Genomic DNA, 27,518 nt, shown 5'->3' with positions numbered 1-27,518 from the left:
AAAAACACAGCTTGGAAAAACACAGCTCATCTGCAATGTCTCAACTGCAATGTCTAACTCCACGTTAAAGCCAATAGGCAGCTAAACTGAATACCAAATGTAATATCTAATGCCATGTCAAAACCAATAGGCAGCTAAACTGAATACAGAATGTAATGGCTAATGCCATGTTAAAGCCAATAGGCAGCTAACCCAAATACCAAATGTAATGTCTAATGCCACGTTAAAGCCAATAGGCAGCTAAACTGAACACAACATGTAATGTGCTGCTGGTGAACATTGAGCAACTAATATGCGCAGTGGTGAAACACAAAGTCATTGGTCAAACACAATTAATAGCATCACACTCAACCCTATGACCAATGAATTTTTGTTTACCTACCTCTTATTTCAAACAAAACAAAAACATCAACCCAACAAAAACCATTATAAGCAAATCAGATTTGAATGATAAAAGCAATCACTGTAAAGCAATGGAAGTGGATTAACATATTGATCTCATAACCTTTTAATCAGATACATCTACAATGAAAAGACTGAAGCTTATATACTCTGATTGGGATAATAACTGATTGAATAGTGTCTCTAAAACAGCGAGTGGATGTAGCATGAGTTCTACTCATGTAAAGGTGCACGGTCCACCTGAAAGGTTTGCTGGAATGTAAGCGAAACTCAGAATTCCACACAAGAAAAAAAAAACACAGACAGTTAACTGGTAAGATTGCTTAGTTCCAGTGGAAGAATGTATTCAAACAAGTTGAACTTGAACTGAAGGCGCCAGTTGCGCAAAATGGATCCATGGGGTTCATACTTTAATCAATCAGGTTCAGGTTGGGGGTTCGGTCTCTCCCCCGACCCCACACGCACACAGCCGAAGGGAGACCACATAGCACACTCATGGTCAGTGGCGAGTCGTGGTAGGATCTGCAAAAGAAAAAAGTATGACTTTTCTTGCACATAACATTTGTCATCTGAAATGTGCCCTTCCTCTTCCTTTCCTTGTTTTATAATCTTGGGTCCCTTTGTTATGATTTCTGCAGGTTCTGGAGGGTCATTTGGGGTTTCAACCCACACCTCAGCACTGAGGTTTTTATCTGCTGCACCACAGCTTCCCTTTTCTTGCACTGTGAGAAGGGCTGGTGAAGACTCCTTCTTTACCAAACCTCCATTCACTGCACTTTTGACAAGTTGGGCAATTCTGTGTCCAATCTGTATGAATAAATCAGATTCTCTTATAGTTATCAGCATAATTTTGATTTCTCCTTGGTAATCTGGATTAATCACTCCCCCTAAAACCTGATCAATTTGCCATATCTGTCCTGGTAACTTTCTTCTCTCCAACTGATCTTTTACTCTTTGTGGGACAGATTGCTGTTGTGTGTGCTGACAAATAGAACATTGCAAAATCACAGTTTTTACCAAATCTAGGGGAATGTGCATCTCTCTTATCTCTGCCCACCTGTAAGTGGCTTTTTCTCCCAGATGTCCACATTTCTGGTGCACCCACTTAGCCATCCCCACTAAGTCAGAATTCTGGGTGGACACTTCTGTCTCTGAATTTTTCTCTTTAACATCTGCAAGGGAATTGAACCAGTTATGTACAAGCCATGTGGAAAACCAAACGGCTAAACCATTGGCAGTGAACCAAGAATCAGTGTAAAAATGACACATCTCAATCAGCTCTTGCTTTAAAGTCTGACACACATTGTACAAATCTGAATCAATAGTCAAACAAACATGTTTTTATCCTCAGGGGACACAAATTCAAATGGTGCACCCAATTTCATTGGTGACTCTTTTACCTGTGGTACTCCCTGCACCCTCTCCTCATCCTGAAAAGGGGCTTGTGACACCTGTTCATGTAGGGCTGCAGTGACTCTAGCCCTGTCTTGCATGTACCAGATTCAGTGTATGATACTAGCCTCCTGTGCCTGTCCTAAGCTGTGAGAATTAGGTGAACTCATCACCCACTGCATGCTTGATATTTCAGGTTTCAGAATTACATTATCATTTAATTGCCAAAGTTCCAGGGGCACTCTTGTCTTCCCCTGTTCCTGATTTACATGTAAATCAGTGTTTCCCTCTTGCACTGCGCAGAAACCTAAAGTCTGAATTATTTCATTTGCCAAATCAAAAGCGCGCAGCTGCTCATGTTTTTTCCTAGTTACTTTGTACCAAAGTGTTAAGATTTCACTCAAATGAGGGCTATTCTGTTTCCAAAAATCAAACAAGCTTATGAAACTCGGTGTCTCTTGCTTAGTGCAAATAGTAAGAAACTCTAAAATCTTTTGTTTTACTTGTGACAACATCTGTCTATTTTCTGGGTTCCACTGAATTCTCAGTAACTGCACATTTTGCGACAGTACTTCTGCCTTGTCAGAATTAATTTTACTTTGCAAAAGTGGTCTGTAAATCACATTCCGAGCTCTGTTCTCAGTGTTATCTGTTAAGGAATGCACTTCAACTGCCAAAAACTGTGGTGTGTTCTGCAGATCTGCGCTCTGCTCACACTGAGGCTCATTTTTTTTAACCTTCTCATTACTGGAATGGGAAAAGCCAGATTCTTCTAAAACAGCAGTTTTATTGATTTCAGCATTATCTTGCATTATTGTGTTCTGGCTAATTTGCTCACGTAAATTCTTATTATCATGTTCTAACTGCCTACATCTCTCCTGCATTTTTCTGTAAGCAGACAAAAGTATCCAAACCCTTTTGTCAAGAACAAAAGGAACATTATTTCTTTCAAAAGGCACATTTTCTAAATATGCTTTATCACGACACTCATCCCAAGACTCACACAGTCCTGATAAAAAATAAAACATGTTTCTCACAGCACCATAAGGCAGTTTAACTTCACATGCATTTTCAAACATGGTCTGCCGTGCTTCTTTAATTCTCTAAACAACAAAAAAACAATTACACTTTTAAATAATGCACTTCCAATCTCCAACTTCGACTCTCAAGACTGCCCTCACAACAAAATGTTCTGCTTTCCTTCTCTTATCTCATGACTGAGCTTACAAAACCTCTCTGGAATGCACTTCTTAGTTTAAAGAAGACATTTATTATTATTACTTCACCACGAAATTAGTAGGTTGGAAGGACAAGTTCAAAAGTAGTTGCAGCAATGAAAGCAAAATATATCAAAGTACTTCTCAGTTGCAATGCACACAGTAAATACATGTGATTATATTATAGCATAACTTCAAAGCAAATCATAAAAGTCAAAATTGCATCACCGCAGGCCTGTAGGGCCTATTACTCAGCTTCATCTTTCTGGGGCTTCAAGTTGATGACTCCGGTTCAACTGCAAGAAAGAGATTTTCTACCCAAACGGGGACAGGCAAATGACGTCCGTTCCTGTCTGAAGTCAAGAATAATATATTCCCTTTCCCCTGTTGTCCAGAGCCATCCTTAAAAGCAAACTCAGTATGAGAACCAAATAAACTTGGAAAGTGGCCAATTCTCCAGAATCCACTCGTTCCCAGACGGGATTGAGAGGTAAACACAAAATCTACACGCTCTTATCAGTTAGGGTCTGGTGTGAATGTCTAATGCCACGTTAAAGCAAATAGGCAGCTAAACTGAACACAACATGTAATGTGCTACTGGTTAACATTGAGCAACTAATATGCGCAGTGGTGAAACACAGTCATTGGTCAAACACAATTAATAGCATCACAATAGGCCAGAACACCTGCCCTAAAGCGCAAACACTAGATCTACAGCAGGTTGTGGAACAAAACTACGCTGATTGCCCATTAGGTAAAAAACTGGTAGACGCAATGACTGGCACAGGCAGCCCAACCTTCAGAGTCACCTATTCCTAGGCCTACCGATCAGTGCGAACCAATGACTCTAGTACAAACAAAAAGACAGAAGAAATGTGCCAGAAAGGCAAGAAGGATGGGTGCAACAACAAACTATATCCCATCTTCGAAACTAGGCAGAGATATCTGGATTCAGCAACTGCTAAAACAGCTACAACCTCACTTAGCAGTGACAAATATCGAGATCTGGAAGCAGCAGTAATAAATCAGACATATCCTGATTCATTAGATTCTTCACATGCATCAGTGGGTAGGATAGACATGCCGCAGAAGGAAGGCGATATGATGATAATAAGATAACCTGGCTCGGAACAGAGTGGGAAGGAGGGATAGTGGGCTTATTTGATCCTACAGCCTGTATTGCAAGTAACAGCAGATGGGATTGACAATGCAGAAGGGATGTGAAACTTCTGCTAAATAACACAGCGCAGGACTGCTGGAAGGGACGAAGAGTGTGTGTAGGAAGTTGGCTCTGTATATACTATTTCAAAGTAAGAAATAGCATGCACAGAGTCCAAGGGTTCCCCTTAGAGGTAAGATAGTGGCAAAAAGAGATAATTCTAATGCTCTATTTTGTGGTAGTGTGGTCGAGCAGTAGGCTTATCAGAGGGTAGTGTAAAGCATTTGTTGTACACTCACAGGCAGTAAATGAGGAACACACACTCAAAGACTTACTCCAGGCCAATAGGTTTTTATATAGAAAAATATATTTTCTTAGTTTATGTTTAAGAACCACAGGTTCAAGATTTACAATTAATACTTAAAATGAAAGGTATTTCACTCAGGTATTCTAGGAACTTTGAATAATCACAATAGCATGTACAGTTTTGACAAAAATGGCAATAAGCTATTTTAAAAGTGGACACAGTGCAAAAAGGCTTATCTGTGTGCCAGGGGTGTGCCAATTGTGGAAACAATGGTACATTTTAAGGGAAAGAACACTGGTGCTGGGGCCAGGTTAGCAGGGTCCCAGCACACTTCTGAGTCCGGTCAGCATCGGTATCAGGCCGAAAAGTGGGGGGTAACTGCAAAAGGGAGCCATTTCCTTACAGTGTGCATTTTAAAAACACACACACAAACCCTTGTGCAAGCCAGGACGATTACCTTCTCCCAAAAATAAAATCTTAGCACAAGTCAAATTAAGTCACTGAAAATGCTCTTCCAAAAATCAACAAAGGCACTTCGAATAGGCACAAATGCAATGAAGGCATAATATCCTCAGGAAGCATTGTTACACTCTCCAGCAACTCACTGGAGGCCAATCTCCATGACATCCCTCAAAAGGAAGGCCTTCCTAAAATCTCCCCCTAAAGTGACAAGATCGTATCCAAAAAAAAATGCCACAAGAACAGAGGGAACATACAAAGTTACGTGCTTACAAAGCAAGGATGAGGGCAATTTAGCATATTCCCCAGCCACATCGTCTCCCCAGGGAATTGGAAAGTGACAGTCACCAGGTTCTTCTAATTCTTTAACATGCCTCACAACGCTACCAGGATGCACCGAATAGAGGCAACCCCATAAGGTTGCTAGCCGGAATACCCGCTTTGAAACAAATTAAATCATTAGATTTGTTATCCGCCGAATTTCTAGCCAGTGAGGACCACAGGCAGCCGAAGGAAACCCTAACCACGTGGAGGTCTGAAGATACAGCGCTCTTAATAGTAGAGCTCAACAATTTGAATCATGGGGTATAGTTCTTTCCAAGCCCATAAAGCCACATTACCCCTTTCCTCTACTAAAATTGGTTCCAAGACCAAGCAACATCCTGAAACTTACCACTGTGCACTCAGTTCTACAAAGTGCTCGCAGTCCAACAGGAACAAGTACACAGACTAAAATGAGACCGCATCTGGATGGGAATCATTATCAATGGCACTGGCTGGCTTCAACTATAAATGCATCAAAAGGCGGGTGACTTTCAACACAACTAACACTCCAGGTCAATCACCCAATGGAAACTACAAGCAAATCCCAGGAAAACATACTATGTATCCTCTCGTGGAACATTGCATGTGCAAGGTGCGAGCTCCGTGATAGTGCCCCTGCTAAACTGGGAAAAAATTTAGATCATTGCACTTCAAGAGACCTGGCTAATCGATCTAGTCCAAATGGCTGGCTACATCCTCCACCACGTTGAAGCCAGGAAGCCACTCATTTGGGAGACGAAAAGGGGGCCTTGTGTTTTGTGTTCACAGGACTAAATGTTGCCACTGAGCAACTACCAACTCAAGTCCCAGTTTACAAGTTGTCAAGCTTACCATGCGATTTAAAAAGAATACAAGCACTATAATCTTATTCAATGTCTATTTTCATCCTAATGCACAAAAAGGCTGCACTTTCTAAAACTCTAATTTCCGAGATAATAGAATTAAGGTTTACAAACCCGACTTGGGAAGTCCTCGTGACAGACGACTTTAACACAAACTTAATATGTACCCCAGACAAAAATGAGCTCTTGGTAGCTGAGAATGCAATCTGGGCTGCCCCAAAACAGTCTGTCCGAACTTGTGCTACGCCCTAACCCTAAAAGAAAAACATTAGTCACTGCCCTTGGACACCTAGGCTTGAGAGTAATTAATGGCAGAACCCAGGATGATAACCCCCAAACGTTCGGGCATTTTGGGGCGAATTCATGATCTATATTTGACTACACAATTCTTTCTTTACCGCAATTTCAACATCTAAGGAAATATACGGTTAAATACACAACGTAAAGCAACCACTCGTATCAATACCTGGAGCTGAATTTGAACCTGTCATGGCACGTGTCAGCGCCAAGAGAAAAAGGAAACTTTAATACTACCAACTTGAAGCGTTAAAGACGGACACATCATTCACTACTCAGGCTAGCCAATAAAGCAAAGGCCATTTTGAAGACCATCTGAGTATCTAACACTGCCTTTACTAACACTTGGACATCCTTTTTAAGAAGGTTGCTACTACGTGGCCCTGTTCTAATCTCTGCCAGAACGTAGGACGTCAAACGAATAGATTGCCTAACTGGCAAGTCCCTAAATCGGGGAAATCAGTTCAGGCAGACAGTAAGGAATGCTAAAAATTCTAATACAGCAAATTTTGCTTGGGATAGGATAAAGTCACTTGGGAGTAAATATAAAAATCAGCTGTGGAAGGATAGGAAAGCACCCAGCGACAAGTTCTAGATCAAACTACTTCGTGATTCCAAACAAACCAACACCAGAGTATTCTGGTAAACAGTAAATGGTATCAACAGAAATCCATGGGTAGGTCATACTTCTCATTACCAGTGAAGAATAGTTGCTGAGTACCCCAGGGGTCCTCTCTAAGTCCCACTCTATTTAACATTTATATGTTAGCCTTAGCTGAAGTTGTTAAGCCTTTTGGGTTGTCCCTAGTGTCATACGCTGATGACACACAGCTGATTGTATCACTATCTACAAATTCAAGCGCAAATGTCTCAGTACTTGCCCCTTGTCTACATGCAGTCGCAGTTTGGATGTCCCAAAGTAGGCTCAAACTTAATGATACCAAGACTGAGGTTATGATACTTGGACACAATGCACAGGCGAAACTGAATTACACCTTCCAGGAAGAATTGAGCAATCTTCCGCCCCCTAAAAAACGCATGGGAATGCTCTATACGTTGGATCGCCCAGGTATGTGATCCAGAAGCTGCAGGTGGTACAGAGCGCCTCGGCTCAGCTGCTTTTAGACATCCCAAGGTACGAATCTGTTAAGTCAGCTATTTCTTTCCTTCACTGGCTCCCCGTTGCACGATAAATAGAACTTTAAAATCTTTGTCACTTCCACCGAGCTCTGTATAATAGAGGTCCATCCTTGCTTAGGACTAGAAAGACTAAATGGGGCGGAAGATCGCTAAAGGTATCAGGGAGCTAAGCTACGGAGCTCTCTTCCGCTCAGCATCCACCTTACCAACAATGAATTAGCCTTCGGAAAGGCTCTAAGAACATGGTTGTTCAAAGCATAATTCTCAGGGTGGTCTAGGTTGTCTCGATATCAGCACTGGGAGGCCTATAGGTAGCCATGCGCTTTATAAATCAAAATAACATAATAAATTGCTCAAGTGTTCCGAAGAGAACCTTGGGTAGTCCATCAGAGCAAGACATTCAGTGATGGCTCACATACTCGAAACCCAGATCTTGAATGCAGAAGCAGCCTGTCAAAAGTATCAAACCCCATAAAACCATTGCCATACCCTAGACTGCCAGACGTACCAAGCCATCCCTATACCCCAGACTGCCCACCTGTTGCAGTCAAACCATGTTACACAGCAGAGAAGGTGGTGAAAGTGATAAGGGCAGGACAAACCAATAGGGCTCCAGTTCCAAATTGTGTATTCCGCAGGCAATCTATAAGCTTGACCCTGAATACTGGGCAAACCTGTTACTGGTGCTGTACAGCGAGGTGGAACGCAAGCAGCTGGAGAGGGTCAATAATAAATCTGATCTTCAAAGGTGGCGATCGGTCCAACACTGCCAACTGTAGGCTGATTGCCCTCATAGACTCAGAGGCCAAGTACTATGCAACACATATTCTGGAGAATTTTGGTGATTCGTCAACCAATAACAACCTTGTGCCAATCAATCAGACAGGGTTCCGGAAAGGATTTAGTACCATAACGAATGTTCTGGCCTTGACAGCAATAGCGGACAAATCCAAATGTTTAAAAAAAAAAAACTCCATCTCTGCTTCATAGATTTTAAAGCAGCGTTCTATTGAGTGGGTCGAGGTCTTTTATGGCGAAAACAGATAGTGGGGGCTTCCTTATAGAATACTGTGCACTATTGAGCAGTTATATACACATGCCTGGATCCAAGTCAAATTGGCGGATGGTTCAAGACTTTGGAGGAGAATCCCAGCAGAAGTGGGCCTTGAGCAAGGCTGCATTTTAGCCCCACATTTATTGAATCTGTTTATGGCAGATCTGTACCCAAGGCATGCCCGGATAAATTCTCATCCATCGTGACTGGGCCCATTAATGTTGTCACATCTTTCGTATGTGGATGATATTGCCTTACTCAGCCACACAAGAGTGGGGCTGTAGCGATCACTCTTAGAATAAGCAGCATATGCGGTACTTATTTTAGAAATAAAAACAACAAAAATAATGTCCATATTGAATCGACCCGGGCCTTCACTCAAAATCACATTGGGGGACAAGACACTTGAAGTCAGCAGCTACTAATGCCTGGGGCTATGTCTAGATAGAAAGTTGAATATCCAAGCTCACAGGCAGCATCTCCTGAGGAAGGGAAATGCTTTGACCCACACCTTCTCCGTTCTCTCCAAAAACCTAGATGGGCCCTTCTTTAAACCACTATTGGCAGTTATTGCTGCAAAATTATTACCAATGGTTGCCTACGCGAGTGTCACCATGTATGGAGCTGATGCTATAACCTTGGACAGACTCCAAGCAAACATGTATAAGCGAGTATTTCGACTGCCTCCGAGCGCATCACCTGCGCAAGTCGTCCTTGAGTTTGGATTTTTGCAACAATCCAATGGAAGAAGATATGCCACTGTTGAAACGTGGCACAAAGTATGGTTAAATCATTCCACTCCATAATGCTTTATGGTACTCAATAGACAAGGACCCTTACTCTACCTATCGGAAATTTCTCTGGTCCGCACTGAAAGAAACGAATACAGCAGACCTTTGTAGCCTGAACTTACCCTACCCTGCTTTTTTGCAAAACAATAAATAAAGTAGCAAAAATGCACTCATTTACAAATTACAAACACCCGCTGTCGAATCGCATAAATGCCTGAATGGTAATTCAGTCATAACGCAAAATTGAGCCATCAGCGTATCTAGACACGACCTATTCGGTTTATTTAAAAAGAAAGTTGATGGCTATTTGATATGGTGTCCTGCCATCCCTTTCCGATCAACCACCTTGCAAATATAGCGCCCCATTATGTAAGTTATGCGGTGCCATTCATGTGGTTTGCATATTTCCTTTGTTCGTATTCTGATGCTGAAAGAAATCTGTGATAGCAGGGGTATCAGAACCTGCAGAATAGCCATTACAAAGGGGCTTAACACTCTGGACCCCCAGATTAATTGTAACTAGATGAAACTCTTGTATTTTTATGAAAAATTATTTAAATTAAGTATTTTATACTAAGTACCACCCTTTTAATAAGATCTTATTGTTATGTATTATGTGATGATGGTGCACCTGTCAGTTTACAAAATGATAGTCGCATGCTCTGCCAACTTAATCACAGTTGTGCAGGAAGGTTGGTACAATGCAGTGTGACCTCATGAAAGGCTTTAGCAAGTTGGTGCGATGCATTATAAGTTTTTATCTATGAGTTTTATTTTTTACATTTTATGTTGTATCATGTGTGCAGCAATATTGTGATGGTTTTCCTTAACGTAAAACAAAATTAATGTACATTGACTTAGAACTGTTTCTATCAAAGTACTTATAATCAGCAAAGAACTTTTAAAGGCACCAACTTTCTAGATATGATTCAGAGTACTCCTAGAGGAACTTCACATCAAAAGACAATACCAGATCTATAGTTATTCCATTGTCTTCATCAATGACACTTTAGAAAATCTCCCAAGATATGTTTGACATTATAATGCCTCCCTTGAAGTTTGAATTGCAAATGAAGCCACCATCTACTACCCAAAAGAAAAAGACTTGACAGCATATTTCAAGACCTGAACATTCTTGGCAGCACAGACATTCAGGTGATGAATGATGTTTTAAAGGTTACACCTGGTACAACCTGCTTACAATTAAAAGTACATCCAGGACATTGCGCCTTCTGATTTCCACTATTCTGTGCAAAGTGCACCAATATATTTGTGAAAATTTAAATAAATAGTTTGAACTAACTGATAACATAGCTGAAATGTCATGTTCGATGGCATATGTTGCTGCAGATACACATGTTGAGCACAGTCCGCTGCCTGGTGTTGGGCTCAGAGTATTACAAGTTGTTTTTCTTCGAAGAAGTCTTTTTTGGTCACGGGACCGAAGGACTCCTCCCTCTTCGGCTCCATTGCGCATGGGCGTCGACTCCATCTTAGATTGTTTTTTTCCGCTGTCGGGTTCGGACGTGTTCCTTTTCGCTCCGTGTTTCGGTTCGGAAAGTTAGTCAGAATCTCGGAAGAAAGCGTCAGTATTGTTCCGTTCGGTATCGGGATAGTTAGGTACATCGACACCGATCATCGGAAGACTTTGGGGTAGCTTCGATCCCCCATCGGGGCCTGGTCGGCCCGACCGCGTGTGACGCCGAAGCCGATGGAACGGACCCCGTTCCGTTTCTGCCCAAAATGTCACAGTAAGTATCCTTATACAGATCAGCACTTGGTCTGTAACTTGTGCTTGTCCCCCGAGCACAAGGAGGATACCTGTGAGGCCTGTCGAGCATTCCGGTCCAGAAAAACACTCCGGGACCGAAGAGCCAGGCGTCTACAAATGGCGTCCACGCCGACAAAACAACGTTTCGACGACAAAGAGGAAACATTCTCGGTTTCGGACTCAGAATCCGGAGACTCCGACGTCTAACAACAACAACAAACAGTGAGTAAGACGTCGAAAATAAAGAACATCGAAAAAACAAAAGCCCAGGGGACGCCACTGCCAACAGGCCATGGCTCGACCCATAAAACCGGCGACCCGTCGAAGGCGCCGAAAAAGGGCACGCCCATAGCGAAGACACCCGACTCCGGTCGAGGGACCGCCATGGAGCAACCTCGGAGCCGAGATAGCGGCTCCGAGAAGCAAAAACAAGATGCCGGCACCGAAAAACATCGGCACCGAGACACACTGCCGAAAGCCACAAAAATTCAGTCGGTACCGAAGCCGAAAAAAGATTCTCTCTCGGCGCCGAAAAGTTCCACACCTCCTTCCTACACAGAGGAACAAGGAATAAGTGGCCAGATGCACAGATTTGGACAAGAGCTCCAAAGTGTAGAATCAGACTACACACAAAAGAGACTGTACATCTAACAAGACACAGGGAAGATATCAACCCTTCCCCCAATAATGAGAAAAAGAAGGATCGGATTTCTCAAGGATGACGCACAACCACAAGCCAAAGTGGTTAAAAAAGTCACGCCTCCGCCCTCTCCACCACAACAGGCATCGCCGGCACAAACTCCGCCACAAATGCACTCACCAGCGCAAACTACTATAAGTCAAGATAATCAGGATCAAGACGCTTGGGACTTATACGTCACCCCAGTGCCGGACAATGATCCCGATTCATACCCCACAAAGCCGTCGCCGCCAGAGGACAGTACCTCATACTCGCAACTGGTGGCTAGGGCAGCAGAATTCCACAATGTCCAACTGTATTCCGATCCTATAGAGGATGATTTTTTATTTAACACCCTCTCGGCTACACATAGCCAATATCAATGTCTCCCAATGCTACCAGGGATGTTACGGCACGCAAAACAAATTTTTGAAGAGCCCGTAAAATCAAGAGCCATCACCCCAAGGGCGGATAAGAAATATAAACCACCACCCACAGACCCAGTGTTTATTACTTTGCAGTTACCACCTGACTCCGTAGTAGTAGGGGCAGCTCGCAAAAGAGCAAATTCCCATACATCTGGCGACGCCCCACCTCCGGACAAAGAAAGCCGAAAATTTGATGCGGCAGGAAAAAGAGTCGCATCACAGGCAGCCAACCAATGGCGCATCGCAAATTCTCAAGCGCTGCTAGCCCGATATGACCGCGCACACTGGGATGAGATGCAACTTCTCATAGACCATCTTCCCCAGGAATACCAAAAAAGGGCGCAGCAAATAGTTGAAGAGGGACAAACGATCTCGAACAATCAAATCCGCTCTTCAATGGACGCAGCCGATACTGCAGCAAGAACAGTCAACACTGCTGTCACCATAAGGAGACACGCATGGCTCCGCACTTCAGGGTTCAAACCTGAAATCCAGCAGGCTGTCCTTAATATGCCCTTCAACGAAAAACAACTTTTTGGCCTTGAAGTGGACACAGCCATTGAAAAACTTAAAAAGGACACAGACACGGCCAAAGCCATGGGCGCACTCTACTCCCCGCAGAGCAGAGGCTCTTTTAGAAAAACTCCATTTAGAGGGGGGTTTCGTGGCCAACCCACAGACACCACCAGCCAACAAACAAGAACCACACCCTATCAGGGTTCATTCCAAAGGGGAGGTTTCAGGGGATATAGAGGGGGTCAATTCCCAAGGAGTAGGGGAAAATTCCAAACTCCAAAAACACCTCCACCTAAACAGTGACTTTCAAGTCACACAACCCCTTCACTCAACACCAGTGGGGGGAAGACTAAGCCAATTCTACCAATCTTGGCAGCAGATTACTACAGACAATTGGGTACTAGAAATAATCCAACATGGCTATTGCATAGAATTCCACAAATTCCGACCAAACATCCCTCCAAAAACACGCAAAATGTCACTACAACATTTAGAACTTTTAGGACTAGAAGTTCAAGCACTACTGCAAAAGGATGCAATAGAATTAGTACCAGTACAACAAAAAAACACAGGAGTTTACTCCCTGTACTTTCTAATTCCAAAAAAAGACAAAACATTAAGACCAATATTAGATCTCAGGACACTAAATACCTACATCATATCGGACCACTTTCACATGGTCACACTACAAGACATCATTCCACTGCTCAAACAGCAAGATTACATGACCACATTAGACCTAAAAGATGCGTACTTTCATATACCGATACACCCTTCTCACAGAAAGTACCTAAGGTTCGTATTCAAAGGAATACATTACCAATTCAAGGTGTTGCCATTCGGAATAACAACTGCACCAAGAGTATTCACAAAATGTCTAGCAGTAGTAGCAGCACATATCAGGAGACAACAAATACATGTGTTTCCTTACCTAGACGATTGGCTAATCAAGACCAATACAGTAAGAAAGTGCACAAACAACACCACATATGTCATACAAACCCTTCACAAACTGGGTTTCTCCATCAACTATACAAAGTCACACCTCGAACCGTGTCAGACACAACAATATCTAGGGGCAACCATCAACACATCAAAAGGAATTGCCACTCCAAGTCCACAAAGAGTTCAAGCATTCCACAAGGTAATAAGTGCTATGTTTCCAAACCAAAAGATACAAGCAAAATTTGTGCTAAAACTTCTAGGCATGATGTCATCATGCATAGCCATTGTCCCAAACGCAAGACTACACATGCGACCCTTACAACAGTGCCTAGCATCACAATGGTCACAAGCACAGGGTCAACTTCTAGATCTGGTGTTGGTAGACCGCCAAACATACCTCTCGCTTCTATGGTGGAACAGCAACAATTTAAACAAAGGGCGGACATTTCAGGACCCAGTGCCTCAATACGTTATAACAACAGATGCTTCCATGACAGGGTGGGGAGCACACCTCAATCACCACAGCATTCAAGGACAATGGGACGTACACCAAACAAAATTTCATATAAATTACCTAGAACTGTTAGCAGTATTTCTAGCGTTAAAAGCCTTTCAACCCATAATAACACACAAATACATTCTTGTCAAAACAGACAACATGACAACAATGTATTGTTTAAACAAACAAGGAGGAACACACTCAACACAATTGTGTCTCCTAACACAAAAAATATGGCAGTGGGCGATTCACAACCACATTGGCCTAATAGCACAATTTATTCCAGGGATCCAAAACCAACTAGCAGACAACCTTTCGCGAGATCACCAACAAGTCCACGAATGGGAAATTCACCCCCAAGTTCTGAACAATTACTTTCAAATTTGGGGAACACCCCAGATAGATTTGTTCGCAACAAAAGAAAACGCAAAATGCCAAAACTTCGCATCCAGGTACCCACACCGCGAATCACAAGGCAATGCTCTATGGATGAGTTGGTCAGGGATATTTGCATACGCTTTTCCCCCCCTCTCCCTCTCCTTCCATATCTAGTAAACAAATTGAGTCAAAACCAACTCAAACTCATACTGATAGCACCCACATGGGCAAGATAACCTTGGTATACAACTCTACTAGACCTTTCACTAGTACCGCATGTCAAACTACCCAACAGACCAGATCTGTTAACACAACACAAACAACAGATCAGGCATCCAAACCCAGCATCACTGAATCTAGCAATTTGGCTCCTGAAATCCTAGAATTCGGACACTTAGACCTCACACAAGAATGTATGGAGGTCATAAAACAAGCTAGAAAAGCTTCCACTAGACACTGCTATGCATCTAAGTGGAAAAGATTTGTTTGCTACTGCCATACCAATCAAATCCAACCATTGCATGCCTCTACAAAGGACATAGTGGGATACTTACTACATTTGCAAAAAGCAACCCTCGCTTTTTCATCTATAAAAATACACCTCGCAGCAATATCTGCTTACCTACAAACTACTCATTCATCGTCTCTATTTAGAATACCAGTTATTAAAGCATTCATGGAAGGGCTAAAAAGAATTATACCACCAAGAACACCACCAGTTCCTTCATGGAACCTTAACATCGTCTTAACAAGACTCATGGGTCCACCTTTTGAACCCATGCATTCCTGTGAAATGCAATATTTAACGTGGAAAGTCGCATTTCTCATTGCAATCACATCCCTCAGAAGAGTAAGTGAAATACAGGCATTTACCATACAAGAACCATTTATTCAAATACACAAAAATAAAATAGTTCTAAGAACAAATCCAAAATTTCTACCAAAAGTAATCTCACCATTCCATTTAAATCAAACAGTAGAATTACCAGTGTTCTTCCCACAGCCAGATTCCGTGGCTGAAAGGGCACTACATACATTAGACATCAAAAGAGCACTAATGTACTACATTGACAGAACAAAGTTAATCAGGAAAACAAAACAACTGTTCATAGCTTTTCAAAAACCACACATAGGAACTCCAATCTCTAAACAAGGCATTGCTAGATGGATAGTCAGATGTATTCAAACATGCTATCTTAAAGCCAAGAGAGAATTGCCTATTACACCAAAGGCACACTCAACCAGAAAGAAAGGTGCTACAATGGCCTTTCTAGGAAACATTCCTATGAGCGAAATATGTAAGGCTGCAACCTGGTCTACACCTCATACATTTACTAAACACTACTGTGTAGATGTACTAAATGCACAACAAGCTACAGTGGGCCAAGCTGTACTAAGAACATTATTCCAAACTACTTCAACTCCTACAGGCTAAACCACCGCTTTTAGGGGAGGTAACTGCTTTATAGTCTATGCTCAACATGTGTATCTGCAGCAACATATGCCATCGAACTGAAAATGTCACTTACCCAGTGTACATCTGTTCGTGGCATTAGTCGCTGCAGATTCACATGTGCCCTCCCGCCTCCCCGGGAAGCCTGTAGCCGTTTAGAAGTAAATCTTAAATCTTAAACATTTGTACATTTGTAAATAATTATTATAAACTTTTTATGTACATACGTATTCACTCCATTGCATGGGCACTATTTATAGCAAACAACTCCAGCCTCACCCTCTGCGGGGAAAACAATCTAAGATGGAGTCGACGCCCATGCGCAATGGAGCCGAAGAGGGAGGAGTCCTTCGGTCCAGTGACCAAAAAAGACTTCTTCGAAGAAAAACAACTTGTAATACTCCGAGCCCAACACCAGGCAGCGGACTGTGCTCAACATGTGAATCTGCAGCGACTAATGCCACGAACAGATGTACACTGGGTAAGTGACATTTTCATTTTCAGACAGAGGCTCATATTTTTCTTTTTGGAACTGCACTCATGGCACAATTGTTAAGGAGTGTACAAAAGTGGGGACATACTCCTTGACTCTGACTAGTGCTTCTCCTAATGGAGTAGTACGTGAGAGAAAACTCACATTCCCCTCGATCCAGAACATCGGTATTATTTTAAACAACAGCAAAACCTTTTTATCTTTAGTCTTGGGACTGATAGAACCAGCATTTTAATTGTTTTCTACACCTTGCGTCATCTACGGCAACAACACCAGGTCTTCTATTGAAAAAAGATCCCTTTTCCAGAGGGGTGGTCCTTGAACGAGTTCACTGATTATAGCTGCAGTTAGAAAAAGTAATGACACTGCTTCCTTATTGATTGTCCCCCTATTAAGAAAAACAAAGATCGAATTTCTTTTTGGTGGAAAGTATATTGCTCACGTCTTTCAAAACTGCCATCACAAGATCTTTATTGAACCCTTATGACTAGTACTTTTGGGATCCAGAGCATAGGTTCTCTGAAGACATCCTTGGGCACAAGAGGGAGAATGGATGCCTCCTCTAAGCAAATCATCAGGGCGGCAGCTGATTCACTGACCTTTACTGCCCATGGATACTGCCATCGGTTGGCATTAAGATGGTCTGTTTGGTTCCACCTTTAATATCTAGTGCTGAGCTATAGTAAATATTATAAATCTTAATTTTCCTGGAACATCATGCTTTGGAACCCATATCAAAAGCCTAAAGAGTGAATACTGTAAAATCGGAAAAGTTTCACAAACAAAACTTCAAGGTTCAAGAGAAATGACAATCAAACAAGCAATACCAAAAGAAATTATTTTACACCAAAACCCAAACTAGACAAACATGTCCACAGACTTCTGCAGCAACATAAAATCCTACAGCTGGAGGTAACCACTAAATTCTTCAGCCTCTTCTATAACCGAAATCTAGGATTGCAAGTTCCTGTAATCCACCCAAAGAACCCTCACATTGCTCTTGTGTGAATCGGGTGTCCTACAGTTCTCTCTCCATACAAAAAGATGATAGAATTGTTGCTGTGAAATTTTGTGATTTGAAGATTAACATACAGATCTCCAAAATGCTTTGATGCCCTCCACTAAGTGGGAATTTTCTGACCGCTGTACTCTGTGATTGCACCATTCAAAAAGCTGAGTTCTGCCTCGATTCTCTGGAACTGGAACTCTGGTTCCCGTCAAGGGATTGATATTATCAGGGGGTCTGTCTGTTGGAGCCAGTAAATGGAGTGAAAAAGTATGATGATGCAAGGGCAAAGTTTGGTTAAAAAAGAAAAAAAAAGATGCATACTAATTGATGTGTTGGGAGGCCATAAGGTGCCTGGTGCAGACATTGCGCTTGAACTTTCTCGCTATGTCCATCCCCAATCCCTCCCTCTATAGCTACCTTTCTTCAGATGAGAAGTTCTCAGATGGAACTATTTCTATTTTCTATTTCTATGACTTATCCGCTGCAATACTTTCTATGCTTAAATCTGGATGTTTTGTTTTTTGTTATATTTATTCTTCAGCATTATCTTTTTTCTGTCTGACAGATCTCTCCATCTCTGGTTTTCCAAACTACTCCACACCTCCTCTGTCAGCCAGCACTCCTTTTCAAAGTCGTATGTGTAAAATCCTGTTCTCTCCTTTTTTCCGACCTATCTGAGTGAGAGACGATTGTTCATGGAATTGATGTACCTATGAGATTGACAAAATAGGTGGCAGTCTTAAAACAAAGCACTTGGATGGTGTTGCTAGCTCCTCGCTGTGACCCATGCTCATCTGTACATTTCATGAACATAGGCAGTATAAATAAGGGCCATGATAGATCATGACTAGTAGTGAAATAATGAATCCCTAAAGGAAAGCCACGACAGAAGATTGCGCAATTTGAGCAGTATCATACTTATGTGTTTTATTCATATTTGTTTAGTTACTGAAAAATGGAAGCTGCAGTGTGTTAACTCAAAATGTATATTTTAGTACCTCTTCCTTCAAGGATCATGAAGCCTTGGCATGTCTAGAATGAACAGCTGTTTTTAGATTTTAAAACCTGGGTGTCTGTTTCTTATTATCAGAGCACTTACTGAGTCATTTGGAACAAGCCAAGGGATTCTCACAGGCCAGCTCAAATGAAAGCCCAGTCATGCAAATGGAAGGAACTCCTCCAAGCGGGGATCCACAGGTGAACTGCCATGATGCCAAAGGGAACAAGGAACCCAGGAGGAAGGCCCGTAAGAACAGGAAACCAAAGGCCCCCAAAGTGGAAGTGCCTCTTGTGATTATAGAAGAAGGTGAATCTGCAGGTAAGAGGGGAGGAGGGAAACTGAGAAAGTGTACACTAGACAAACATCTAGTACTATAAACTTTTCTTTAGGATTCAAATGTACTTCATATTTAGAGACAATTGCGTTTAGGAGGGGGAAACTTAACTTACTGACTGAAGGTTTAAGTCACCTACTGCCCTCGTGCAGCCTTCAGTTTTGGATAGTGACCATTAATTATGTTTGTTTTTCACGGCTTAAACAGCACTATTGCATCTGATGTTCCATAGTGCAATCCCTTATTGTCTGCCACAGTGAAGAGTAGTTTCTCACCTACATGTTCCTTGGGTTACTCCGGCATTTGTGCATCTAGTTGCTAGCTTACTAAACCACTTAAAAAAATTAATTCAGGTTGGAACTTGTAGCAAGATGGTGGCAAACGTCCGATTGGGAGGTCTGTCTTATCCACAAGAGCAGCTGGTCCTCCATTGGCAGCTTGTTCAATCTCCTGAATTAGCCCAGGGCTGTGATTGTGGACTGCCCCAGATGCAAGTTTTGACAGCCCCAACAAAAGGTGATGTGGACTGAAAACCAGCCATTCTGTGGAACATGGCTGCTGGGGTCGACCATCTTCTGAATCGGTGCCCCCAAATGGATGTCTGCTTGCAAGTGCCTGTATAAAAATTGCAGTAGGAACTGAGCAGGTGGGGTAGCTTGGAGTGGCAGGCCTCACAAGCCGACCTGTGCTACAAGACATGTGAAAGTCAACGAATGTTGACCTCCTGCAGGGTTCAGCAGTACCTCCGGGAGTAGGGTGTCCACCATCCCTGCCCTGTTTTTGCCTGCAGCTGACAGGGCCATAATCATCTTCTATGACCAGTTTGACCAATTTGATGCTGTGGACATAGCACCCCACAGGCGAGTCTCCACCTAGTGGAAAGGAGAAACCCAGATAGGGCAGTAGTCTTTGAGAGCTTTGGGGATGCAGTGGATTCTGCTTTGTCCCTTGTGTGCACCTTCTGCCAAACTGAGTTTGTGTCTGCAGTGACATGCCAGACTGGTGGTACAAGAGGTTTCTCCCATTGGAGTGACACTCTGCATATCTTCCCAGTCTGAAAGGAGCAGGAGGCTACCACTGCAGTCCAACAGTCCTTGCTAGTTCATGTATGCTTGTGGGGTGCAGATCCATGTGTTGTTTCAAACAGAACCATACCCCACGTTTCTCACTTTGGGGACAAGTTCAGATTTAGTCCCAAATACTGAGAGCAGCTTTAGCCCGAAATGGCCACCTATTTTCTGGCTTAGTGCATTTCAAGATATCACTTGTTAGTTGTTGTAGAAAGTTATAGTTAAGTTTAGTAACTGTTGAAGAGAATTTCACTGGAGCGGGGACAGCACCTACACATATAGCCCAATGGACGACAGTTGCTTCTAGCAGTACATAAGCAGGTTCTCCACCAGCTAATAACCTGCAGGTGTTGGGCTTAACATTAATATCCTAATATAGGCAGCCTAAAACAAATCCAATGAAACAACATAATATCATTCATGAATTGCCACTCTTAAACACCGAAGTGGGGCTTCTTCAGGAAACTTCTCATCAAAGCTGATTGGGCTTGACAGGGGTCGTGTATCATTTCTTCTCTTTTGCTAGGAAGAGCATTGCAGAAGTAGGCATCCATGTGCCTTCAAGAGTCAGTACTACTTAATAGATAAGGAAGGATGATGGAAAGCAGGGAAGGGGATCCACAGAAGAAACTTGCTCACAGTTGCCTTGCTATACTCCCCAAACTGGGCAGGAGTAGTTTTTCTACTGCAAACATTACATAGATGGAGGGAGGAACCCATGGTGGTGGGAGTCAATCTTAATATGCTCACGAATGGGGACTACGCCAGGTCACACAATACGTTTGGGAGATTGTTAGGGGATCTCTGTGGCTGGCAAATCTCAACTCAGTCATGGGCTTGGTAGATAGTTGGAGATACAGGCACCCCTTTAGAGTGGAATATTCCCACCAGTGAGCTGCCCACAAAAGTTATACTAGGATAGACAATATCCTTCTGGAAATAGGATTAAGCTTAATGGTCTGCAACATGATCCAGGAACCTATGGCCCTGTCGGACCATGGACCACTGTCCTAATGTATGACAATGGCCTGTAGCCCCAGATACAGAAAGTAGCTCATGGCATCTTAATGAGGCCTGTTAAAGGATCCATAGTCATTAACATCTACAAATTACAACAGTAACAAGTTGAAGTGAGCACAAGCACGCTCTGGGACGCTCTGACGGCAAGGCTGCATGAAACCTTTATCTCTTAAGCAAATAATTTGGAAAACGCTAGAGCGCACCTCCAGCTTCAGTTAAAGCTTGAGCTGAAGGAGGCACATAAGTGCACTCAATCACGCAAGACTTGGAGAAAATTGATTAAGTTGAGGGGATATATTAAACTACTTGAAAACGATGTCTTCTCCTAGCAAATCTTGATAACCAATTTTGCTCTCTGGACAAGCCCAGCAAGCTGTTGGCCACCCTCCTTCGAGCCAAGTGGGTAAAAAGCCACATAGGAGAGGTCAGAGATGGAGAGGGAGTGCTAACTATGACTGATGCCGATACGGAGTAATAAGTGTTACTGACAAGGTAAATTTTTTTTTTAACGGGCATCTATACAATAAAGACCTTGCTGCATGGCCCAAGGCCACTTGTACCTGGAGAATACTAACCTACCCAAGATCCCTGCAGCTGATAAAGACAAACTGAATAGGCCCATTGTGAGAGGAAATACTGGCAGCAATAGCTAGCCTGCATCTCTCAAAAGCCTTGGGCTCAGATGGCTAAATTATCATATTGTACAAGAAATTTACCACTTAGCTGCTCCTGCTATTGAAGAAAGTCTACACGGCATTCATTACAGAGAAACCCCCTGAATGTCTGCATATACAAATTCCCTGATTTTGAAACCCTGGAAAACCCCCAGATAGTTCTGCTTCTTCTTGGCTGATTTCTCTGCTCAACGTTTATGCTAAAATACTTTCCAAAGTAGCGGCAACGAGGTTGCAAATGATACTTACAAAATTCATATACCCAGAACATTCAGGCTTCATAGTAGGCAGTCAAGCCAGCAACAGCACTAAAAGTCCTACACCTTGTAGACCTGGGCAGCAGGGCCCATAGAGATGCAGTCCTAATCTCCCTAGAAAAGAGCTTGGCAGGGTAGATTGGGACTTCACGTATGACACCCTGAGAGAGTTTGGCACAGGGGACTTTATGCAGGTATGGATAACGGCAGGATAGCGGTACCACACACTAAGATCAGAGTTAATGGCAGGCTTTCCAAGTGGCTCCACATTAAAAGAGGCAGAAGACAGGGCTGTTCTCTCTCACCACTCCTCTTTGCCCTAACACTAGAACCATTAGCTCAAAGAATCGGATCCAACCAATAGCCAAAGGGCTTAGACTGGCAGGTGACAAATTTCAAGCTCACCATATTCAACAATGATATCCTACCTTGTTTAGTATGACAATGCGACCTAAAATTTTATTTTAGACAGTACCATTACATATAAAATGGTGTAGGAAACTGTCTCTTTATATAGTATACCAAAAAGTGTTACGCTGTGTAAAGAGTATGGGTATTCCCTTAGAAGTGGACAGGGCTTTCTTTAAAAATCACAAGTGCTCTATTTGTGGTAGGGTGGTCGAGTTGCTTAGGCTAATAAAGCGGCGATCCACACCAATTTTGAAAAATAACACATTTTTATATATATTTTTTTTTAACACCAAGAACTTCGTTATTGGGTAAGTACTTTTTAAGTTAGCAGTTTTTAAGTATACACCAAATACACTTACATTGTCTTTAATGCATTAATGTTATCCTATGAGAAAAGAAGGATATACTGCAAGGGTGACATGGAAACGACTTACAGGACTGTTCTTAGGGCGTTAAGTTAGGTATGGGTCAAGGTCCAAGGCAGCACAAACCGGTCATTTTGTCCTGGTGCAGAGGTGCTTTACAGCGCCGGGTGTCCCATTCACTTAAATGGGAAGCGCTTCTGGGGAAAAGAGGCGGCAAGTGAGGACTTGGTGACCAGTCCGACTGAAACCAAAGGAGGGCTCAGGTCTCAAGGGTCTTGGGCACACAGGGCCACCATCCGTCCCCAGGAACTCGGGCTGGGGGGATTGGAGGGGTGTAGGGGGTGTGCAGTGGTGTTTTGTCTGGCAGGGGTCACTTCCTGAATAATTCTTGCAGCTTGCACAGAGAGGCTGCATGCTATGTCTCTGTCTCGGGGAGACTAATCAGGCCAAACCCAGGTGGGGGTTTAGCTCTGGAGGGTCTCATGATCTCGTTGGCACTGCTGGCCCACTTTGACTGTGGCTGGGGTACTCTGGTGCAGTGGTGCTTTTTGGTGTTGGTGTTTCCATGGTCCGGGGCTCTCACGGTTCTTCTTGGGTGCCTATAGGATGCAAGGGAGTAGCTCTGATGCTGCACACAAGATGCTGGTTGTTCCTTGAAGTGCTGGCAGTCCTCCAAGGCTTCTGGAGGCAGAGCAGGACAAGTCAACTTTGACACAATTGTCAAGAACAGCAGGCCGTCTGGCAGGGTTGGGGCCAAGTCAGCTGTTGCTCCTCAGTTTTTGCTTTTCGCTGCTCTTCTGTTCCTTCTACTTGGGTCTTTAGAATCTGCCTTCCTGGTGTCAGGGGGCTATCTAAATACTGAATTTTGGGGCGCTAAGGGGACTGAAAGGTCGTAGCCAATGGGCTACTTACCATTGGGGTCACTACACCCCATGTATGACCACTTCCTGTGGGGAGCAGGCAGAACCCTGCCCCAGAGTTCCTGTTTTCATACACACAAGATGTTGGAATTGCCCTTTTCGTGTGCACTTCAGGTAGCCCACCCTGTGGACGTGACCAGCTTAACATTATGACCCACCTCCTAACTATCTAATTTCTCACCTGTCCTTGTGGCAAATGGGCTTCAGGGCAGGGGGCTGCCTCTTCCAGGTCTGGGGGAAGCTGGGGTCGCATATCAAAGGCAGTAGGGACTTTGAAGTCCCTGGCTTTGGTATGCAGATTTACTAGCCATCCAGCTGGAGGAGGTGATAACACCTCCTGCCATAGCAGGCATTGTTTCTGACCTCACAGCATGGGCTCCCACTTCCAGGGGGTCAGATACTCGTCTGTGGTGGCAGGCTGGTCAAGACCAGTCAGACAGCACACTACAGGGCTAGGAGGGCTTCAGGGGGCACCTCTAAGGTGCCCTCTTGGTGCTTTCATAAGTAAGGCTCCCAGTTATCCATTTTTACTGACTTTACAGATATATACAAACAGAAAACATTGTGTTTCCTGACTCTGTTTATTTTTAAAAGTGGAAAAATATGGAAAATTGTGCTTCTTATGGGTGAATCTCCATGCTGTCTTTTGTGATTTCCAGAACAACAGATGACCTGATAGACAGCATGGGAAGTAAAAAAACAGGTTGAGATTTCTGAAATACATACATATATTAACATATGTTTTTATTATAATGGTGATATTTACCAGTGAGTGTAAAGTTTCCCTATAATTTGCTAAAACGCGAGAGGCAGCAAAGTGTGCTTTTATGTTTTTTAGTTAAATAGATGTGGAAATATACCATGTAATGGCTCTATTTAGTCTGAGCACAAAACAGATATGGCAAAATAGCAATAAGATGACCAAAAAATAAATGTGGGTAAATATAGATGGAAATGTTGGGAAGAAAAAAAAAAGTAAATACCATAAAACCAGGAGCGCTAGTCATAGTAAATCCAATAAGGCCATTAGTATGGGTTTATTAAGACGACGTGTTTGATACCAAACACCATAGGTTTCGGTGAAGCCATTATGTAGCAGGACCCAGTATATACCTTAAGATGGCTTCTCTGCTTACTTGGGATATCTAGCAATGGCACTAGACATTACAGGGGTATATCTGCTCATGCAGATATGTCTTCACATATGCTACAATGCACCCTGGTTTAGATCTCCAAGGCCTGCAGTTGGTGTGACTTACATATAGCCCATGCAGTGTCTTTGGCGTTGCATACTGGAGTGTGGCATGTCATGTTTCCAAATATTGTTTTTACCATGTCGGGCAGCCTGTGATGGCAGTCTGTGTAATCTTGTGTGTGGGTCCCGTAGGGTGGCATAAGACATGTCTCTGCCCTTAGGGACCCTGTTTAGTACCCATGCCCTAGTTACCAAGGGTGCCATTTACTAGGGATTTACACTGGGCTAAAGTCCATGCCAGCTGGGTTACAATTAGACTTTACTTATTTTAGTAGAATAACCCTGTTACTGAGGTTTGATTAGCAGGCCTCAGTGCATTGTCCGAGATGAAAACTAGCATCTAGTAGTTCTAAAGGAGGCAAAAGGTGGGGGGACATCTGAAAAGAAATCCAGTTTCCTACAAAGGAATTCAGAGGAGCTGCAGCGACATTGTATGGCTTTTATCTGGTGAAATAAAAAAAGAATCAGTTGTCGTCAGTGCTTCTTGCCAATCAAGCAAGAATGGTTCGGGATTCCAAATCTCCTCGTATATTAATGTGCAGCACATCTCCAATACTTTGTGGATTAGAACAGGAGAGAAACTGATTACCAATAGTGTATCCTTGAACATTTGCTGAGTGGGCGGGGGGTCATCTCATGGAGATTCTCTGGCTATGCAAATCTTAAAGTAACTCTAACTTGTAATTTCCCCTGTCACAGGGGTAGCCCTCACACCTGTGATAACAAAGACTTGCGTGGGGGGCTGACTTCTTTACCCTCAATTTTTACCTCACTTTGGGGACACTCACTTTTCCCCTAGCCTAGGTCATCAGAATGTTCTGCAGTGGTGTGGAGTGGATTGCCGCACCCTGAGAGAAATATTTGAGGCAAGAGAGATTAATCCTTCCAAACAACTGAGGATAATGTGGCTTACAGTAAGGAGTGCACTTCTTTTCTACAAAGTCCACCACTGGGAGCTAGAGCTGCATAAAAGGGTTGCAGCTACGAGAGATGAAAACTCCCTTTGAAAATGTATTGTCTCCTGTGGGGGATCAGTACTATCCAGACTGTGCAGGCTTCTCAACTGAGGGCCATTTCAATTGTTTTCATCTCAAGATGACTAGGAGCGATCGCTTATATTTTGATTAGAAATGGCATGGTCACAATTCATGTGGGTGGCAAGTAAATTCTGCTAAAAAGTCCTGTACAGTTGGTACTACACTCCACTAAACTGGCTTTAATGGGCCTTGTAGAGAGAGCACCATGCTGAAGAGGCACTGAAGGGACAGTCTCCCTGACGCATATCCTATGGTCCTGAACCAAAGCAAAAACATTTTGGCAAAATGTACTACATACTACAGACTATTAAAGAGGACAGGAAGTCCTGAAGTGATTGTGCATGGGGCGCTTGCAGGAACAACTTACTCTTTACATAATAATTAGGATGGTTTGTTTAGCTGCCAACAGTATGAGTGAAATGGGTTTCTCTTTCTGGCCCACTGGGGAACTCAGTAATTCAATCAGAGTATTTGTAAAACGCACTACTCACCCGTAAGGGTCTCAAAGCGCCGAGGTGAGGAGGGGGGCTGCTACTGCTAGCACAGCTATGTCTTGAGGTGTCTCCTGAAGATAAGTAGGTCCTGTGTCTGTCGCAGGTGGGTGGGAAGAGTGTTCCACGTCTTGGCGACGAGGTGGGAGAACTATCTGCCACCCGCGGTTGTTCTGTGGGTGCGTGGGACGGTGGCAAGGGCAAAGTCGGTGGAGCAAAGCTGTCGGGTGGGGGTGTAGAAGGAGAGCTGTCTGTTGAGGTAATCTGGTCTGGTGTTGTGCAGTGCCTTGTGAGCGTGGGTGAGGAGTGGGGAAACTCCCATCATATCCTCAGAGAACATGTGGTTGGTGAGGTTGTGGTGGATCGTGGACATGGAAAACATCTAAAACTGTCCAAGACAAGAATTCTGAAAGCAAAGGGGACAGCTCGTAGGGAATTTAACCTCCCATTTCAGAGAATTACAATGCCACAAAAGAATGAAAGCCTTAACATTTTACAACAATCTGATCTAGATTATTATTATAGCCCGAGACAAGGACTCCAGATGTCACTGACCCGTTAATCAACTGAGCAATGATGCACAACTGTTTTAAGCAATTATGGTTATGTATTTGATGTCTGGAAAATGGAGTCTGTGTGCATCTGGGATTGGGAGTCATGGGTGTGGGAGAGGGATTGAAGTTCATTGAACAATATTGACCATGTTGTGTGTACCTGAAAATGATAATAAATGCATTTAAGCTTAAATATGAATGGTGCATATATGTTCTAATGATATCCACCTATCAAGCCCATTTAGAATTTAGTGACATATCAATATGTTCCTGTTTCTACCAAGTATACTGTAAGGTGGCACTTTAAAGAACCCATTACTCACTTGAAGATAATCACACACAATGTTTCTTTTCAGTTCCTTTGATATTCTAAGGGTGTATACATAAAAAGAGCTCATATATCAGATCTTACCCCCACCCCTTGTTCCTAGGGAACATCTAAGCATGCAACGCTATGGATGTGAGTCACGTTGAGACCAGTAGTTGAAAGCTGGCATGTTTTCCCCTCTGAAGTCCTGGCTGTTCTGTTGAATGGTAAGATCAGATGGTACTGAGCCTGAGCTGCAAGAGAGCAA

General features: G+C 43.1%; 1 protein-coding gene across 3 annotated transcripts in view; it reads left to right on the top strand.

The window, feature by feature from the left end:
• PRDM15 (PR/SET domain 15) overlaps nt 1-27,518 on the top strand; it is a 345,544-nt gene that overhangs the window by 72,857 nt on the left and 245,169 nt on the right. For all 3 annotated transcript variants that reach the window (XM_069202594.1, XM_069202595.1, XM_069202596.1), the window contains one exon: nt 18,646-18,873. In XM_069202594.1, coding sequence (XP_069058695.1) covers nt 18,646-18,873 — 228 coding nt within the window. The remainder of the gene's footprint in view (nt 1-18,645; nt 18,874-27,518) is intronic.

This window comes from Pleurodeles waltl, chromosome 8, assembly GCF_031143425.1.
Source record: "Pleurodeles waltl isolate 20211129_DDA chromosome 8, aPleWal1.hap1.20221129, whole genome shotgun sequence".
In the NCBI taxonomy this organism is placed as follows: domain Eukaryota; kingdom Metazoa; phylum Chordata; class Amphibia; order Caudata; family Salamandridae; genus Pleurodeles; species Pleurodeles waltl.
Note: the sequence above shows the minus strand (reverse complement) of the source record. Positions and strands in the feature narration are given on the sequence as shown.